General features: G+C 43.0%; 1 protein-coding gene across 1 annotated transcript; it reads right to left on the bottom strand.

The window, feature by feature from the left end:
- Positions 1-2687: 2687 nt before the first annotated feature.
- On the bottom strand, positions 2688-4697 carry CEP19 (centrosomal protein 19). The gene is made up of 3 exons (XM_026036423.1): positions 4585-4697; positions 4222-4416; positions 2688-3964 (listed from the first exon to the last, which is right to left on the bottom strand). Exons 2-3 carry the CDS (start codon positions 4349-4351, stop codon positions 3603-3605), a joined length of 492 nt encoding a protein of 163 aa, XP_025892208.1. The 5' UTR covers positions 4352-4416; positions 4585-4697; the 3' UTR covers positions 2688-3602.
- Positions 4698-4993: the final 296 nt, after the last annotated feature.

Here is a 4993-nt window from a genome sequence, read left to right as displayed (position 1 = left end):
AAAAAAAAAAAAGCTTTGCATGCCAACTACTTGAACTACTTAATCATTACCATGATCACTGTCTTCAGCAACTTTGCACAAATGTGGTTTATTTGAATCCCTYGGGTTGATTTTGCTGATGCAGGAGAGCAGCAGGCTCCAGATGCTTTAGCTGGCTCGGTGTTGCTCTTCCAGAGCGCACAGGAAACGTGTTAAAACATCTTAGCTTTATCACTGAAGTCTTATCTAGGGGTAATTATATAGAAATAAGGGGTTTTTTTTTGGTTGTTTTTTGTTTCTCATGGTAAAAGTACTTCTAGGAGCCATGAGCCCGGCTGCTGTGGTGCTAGCCAGCTGAGGAGGAAGCAGTTCCTCATCTCCAAGGGCAAGGAGCCCAGTGCACAGCAGAGGACTTGCAGATGGCCCCAAAAGTCCATCTGGGCACATGTGGCTACCATGGCAAAGCCTGGGTCTGGCCCCCTGGGTAGAAATACTCTTGGGGGAGGAATACTCTTTGCTGGTAAGAACTCTCTTCCTCTTCTGGAAGTTTCTCCCGACTGCTGCTGCTCTTTTTTTTTTTTCCTTCCCTCTTGCAGTGGGCCTCTCCCTGCAGTTGGCAAACAGCCTGACTTCTCTGCACAATCTCTTTTCGTCAGATGTTTCTCTTTTTCTCGTCTCCTGGCCAAATCACTTCCTGCCCCCTCGGTTCCTCGATGCGTTTTCATCACGGCACGTTTGCAGCTGGAGCACATTATAGGGACGTGTGTGTTAAAAGGACGAGGGCGCCGGGCTGTGCCCTGCCGTCATGGGCATAAAATCCTCCTCCAGCAAGACAGAGTCAGCCAAGGGGCTGAGATGTTCCTTGGTAGAGATGAACAGCCAAGTGCCCGCTAATAAGGATGGTGTTTGTGCAGAAAATAGTTCACCTTCTTACCTTGGGGCAGGGCTGACACCAGGCAGCAAGGAAATTCACTGGGTCCCTCGGAGCATTATAGGAGCTGGAGGAGGAAAGAGCCACCGCAAGCTCTGCGTGCCTGGTTTGGGGATCAAAGCCTCCTCGTGCCTTCCCTAGGGCCTTGTCCAAACAAATTCCTGGAATGTAAAACTGCTGTTTTCACAAGTCCTGCATTGTGCCATGAAGCTTTTCCTAATATGGTGCTTTTTTTCTTTCTTCCTTACATTTTTCTCCATGCAATTGCTGTTACTTCTCGTTTGCAATTGCASCCAGCCTCATGCTCTTTGCCGTTTTGTTAGGTCGAGATTCTTGGTCTCCGAAGTTTGGGACACATAAATCTTTTGAGATGTCAACTGCAGATGATCCGTGYTTTCAGTCTGTCATTAAGCAGCAGTGCAGTGTAGCTGGTTTAGATGACTTTCAGCACAATGGAGTCAGCGTTTGGCACAAAGAATGGGCATAATAATGTGTATTTTGGTTAAACTGTAATTCTGTAATGTTCCAGGTAGAAAGGTTAGCCCGAAATGAGAAACTCCACTTAGATCATCCATTACAGACATCCCTCATAAGGGAGTTTTTAGTGTCTCTACAGCAACTGATAAACACGAAGCCTGGGCTTCAAACCAAATGCTAGGGAACATTTCCACACCAAAAACCTCCCAGTGTTACCAAAACACATTCAACTTAAAGTCTTTTACCAGTGCTGCTTAACCCCAAAGCATTTGCATCTAAGCCTTGACATGAAGACTAAGCTTGTCCTGGGGAAACACTCTGATTTTTATTCAGCTTGTTTAACAAGGCAGGGAAAAAAAAGATGATCTTGACACAGTTGTTCAAGGAGGAGTCAGATGCTACTGGAATTGTAGGCCAAGGAAGCCTGAATGTCTCCCCCACCACCAGAGAGTCTATATGGGAAGCAGAAAGCAATAAATCATCTTTCGGGAAGGAAGACATTTAACACAGCCAGATACATGTGCAAAGACACCTAACAGCTACTAAAGTACTGTGATCCATGACATCCTTCTACCAAACATTGCCGCAGCACAGAAGAGGATGGGTACTTGAGAAAAAACAGAGATGAACAGACATGAAAAGCCCTCCTGTGGTCTGTCACAATCCCTGAGAGTGACAGMGTTTGGCTTTCTGTTCCTATGCTGAACTTTCCCTTTGAATACGCATAAGGATATGAGTAATATGATGTTGAAGATAGCATCTTAGTTGGGGATACACAAACAGCAGCTGGGAATTTCATCCAAAGTGCAGGAAACATTTTTTATCTTGTGCTAGGAAAAAATAAAGTGAAGGTTAAAGCAGTTACAACTCCTGTAACTTGTTGTTATGGTATCTTTACTTCTATTCGAGACACAAACCCAAGGTACCTTTCTAACTGGCCTGAAATTTGCTGATTTGTCAGCACTTGAAGTGACCCCTTGAGAGCAGGTAAGTTAATGTGCGTGGCACAAAGCAGCAGAGGCAGGGACCTCACTCACTGAACTGAGCTTCTGTGCTGACCACCAGCAGATGAACAATGTTGAGACAAACTCACCGAGACTTACTACTGAGCCTCCATCAGGACCTTCTTCTGCTGCTCTGTTGCAGTTTTGGGCTGAGRAGGAGAAAGAATTGATTGTTCCAGATATATGCCTGTGCCATCCATTAGCAAATGAGATGAACCAGGGTTTATTTTATTAATTTTTGGCAAACGAGACATCAATTTTTGTTTCTCTTCTGAAATAGAGACTGCATTGGACAAACTAAAGCTCACTCATCTGCTCCAGAGCACCCTGATTTAAATTATGATTTTACAATTTTCATAGGACCGATTCTGTCATTTCCATTTGTAGGAAGAGAACTATTCCAGGTACCAATGTCAGTGCTATGAAAGTCTTATTGACCAAGTCTGGAATGTTTTAATCCATTTGTAGAACGTAGTTGTAGAAGGAGGAAGGAGAGGAAATAAATCAGTCTCAGGGGCAATTTGCACCTCTCTTTAGTTACCTCAGGCAGCTGTTTGTTTGATGATATTTAACTTGAGATGAAGGCCCTGACTCCTCTTGGACCCCTCACAATCCAACTGAGTTCAGGTGGTCAAAATGTGGGAAGCTTCTGCTGTCACACAATTTTCTAGAAAGTCCTCAACTCAACGTTCCTCGGATAACACAAGCACATTTTCCCAGGGCCGAGCATGTACTGATGGAAAATCATTTAGTCATTTAAGGAAAACACCTTATTAATTCACAACCCTGGGTCTTAAACTGCACTGTCAGAACTAACTTTCATTCTAAACGTTCTGCTTCTTAAATRTAAGAACTTATATTTGTGCAACCGTTGGCTGCAGACTTGAGCATCACTCAGGAAACTGTGAAAGTAATATTCTCATTGCAATGTTAATTTATCCAGAAAACAGACTAATATATAGTTATCATTCCAACAAGCAACAATAAATACTACAGCTATGCAGTGAATGTGAACATTGCTTTCAAGATAGAAATATTTAACACTTCTTTTTAAGATGAAGCTGAATAGAACACAGCGATGCAAGCTGTGATGCAAGTCAGGTGTTCTGCCAAAGCTGATTGAAATGAAATGTAAACAAGTGATAGATGAATGTTATTTTCTCCGTGAGAAATGTAGATTTTCTCCCTGAACTGTCCCTCTTTTCCCAAAATCAGATTTCTTCACCTGATTCCACATCCCAACCACAGGACTCCAGCTGCTCATCCTGTGGAAACTCAACCTCAACATTGTAGACAAAATCTGGATCATCTTTCTTCTTCCTGTTCTTTTCAAAGAGCTCGTCCATGATGCTCTTCCTTTTGGCTAGCTCTTTATCATCTAATTTGTTCATATCCTCTTCTGGGTCGATGGTCTCTTCCCGACGAATCTGTTCCAAGCTCTCAGCTAGACTCTGTCCTCCCAAATGACCTTTCAGCAAACCATAGAACTTCTCCAGCTGACGCAGCGAGACTCCTTCCAGGTAAGCTTTGTGTCGAGGGTTGTTCTTCAGCTGCTCAGCCGCTCTGCTACAGTCTAAAGAGAAGATCAGCATACAGAATTACAGCTGCAAGCAACTCATTATATAAATACATCCACTTTTCCTAAGCCCTCACAYGCAAGACATCCCAACTTAGCAGTGCTGCTGCTCACTTTAGGATGCAGCCTGGAGCTCCGCAGCTCCTGCTGGCAAAAAGCAGCTCAAGAGTCACTAAAAATAAGTGGATAAGGAAGCCATTCCTGCTTTCTCATTTTACTGGATCTAAGACATGCTGCAAGTGAACATACCACACCTGAGAACTTGGAGAAATTTCGGATAGGCATGATACGCTGGCGAGTTTTGTCCTTGTCTTCGTCCTTGTAGATGAGGACGATGGCAGGAGGCTGGAAGCAAATGCCACACTTCTTTGCAACATAAGTCATAACGGCTCTTGCTACCGGCTGAAGTATTGGGTTTTAAGAGACACTCTGGGGGGCTTGGGTACTCACTGAGGAAAAAAAAAAAAGAAAATAGTGAGAGTGTCCCCAGGTTCTGCTCTTAAAAGTAATGTATTTTAGACGCAGCCTTTACAGGCATTAGTGACCCAAAGGCAGCAGAAACATTCGGCCACGGTGTAAGAATCCCTGATTTCCACAGAACCCGAGCGTGTTCCTACCTGTTCTCTGAGCATGATTCTCAGCTGCTCATTTGCACACTTGTCACTGCTCGGCCTCTGCATCTGGGTTGAGTAAGACACAGTTAYAGTTTTGAGTCTACCAGCTAAGCAAAATACTGCATAGTCAAATGCTAACTAAAAGGTGCAGTTTTAAAGCATTTTTTTTTTTAAATAATAATAATAAAACAAATATTACACTTTCTTCACAAACAACTTTTTACTGCAGATTATACTGATTGCTCTGGGAAAGCCTGTGATTTGCTCAACTCCCAAATCCTTTTCTTCTCTAACCACCATGCTTTTAACTTTGTATCTCACCTGATAGTTTTGTTTATATGAAAGCTCAAGGTGAGAATCCTTTATTTTTTCTGTAAAGATAATAAAGTATATTTCTCCTTGTATACTTGCA

The sequence above is a fragment of the Nothoprocta perdicaria genome, unplaced genomic scaffold (assembly GCF_003342845.1).
Source record: "Nothoprocta perdicaria isolate Ctin4 unplaced genomic scaffold, notPer1 scaffold_177, whole genome shotgun sequence".
Taxonomy (NCBI): Eukaryota; Metazoa; Chordata; class Aves; order Tinamiformes; family Tinamidae; genus Nothoprocta; species Nothoprocta perdicaria.
The sequence above is the reverse complement of the archived record's forward strand: the minus strand, read 5'-3'. Positions and strand labels throughout refer to the sequence as shown.

Coding starts and splice junctions, on each gene's coding strand:
- CEP19 (XM_026036423.1), bottom strand. CDS start 4,351: ATGACTTATGTTGCAAAGAAGTGTGGCATTTGCTTCCAGCCTCCTGCC. Junction 3,965..4,221: donor AAATTTCTCCAAGTTCTCAG/GTGTGGTATGTT, acceptor TCTTCTCTTTAG/ACTGTAGCAGAGCGGCTGAG.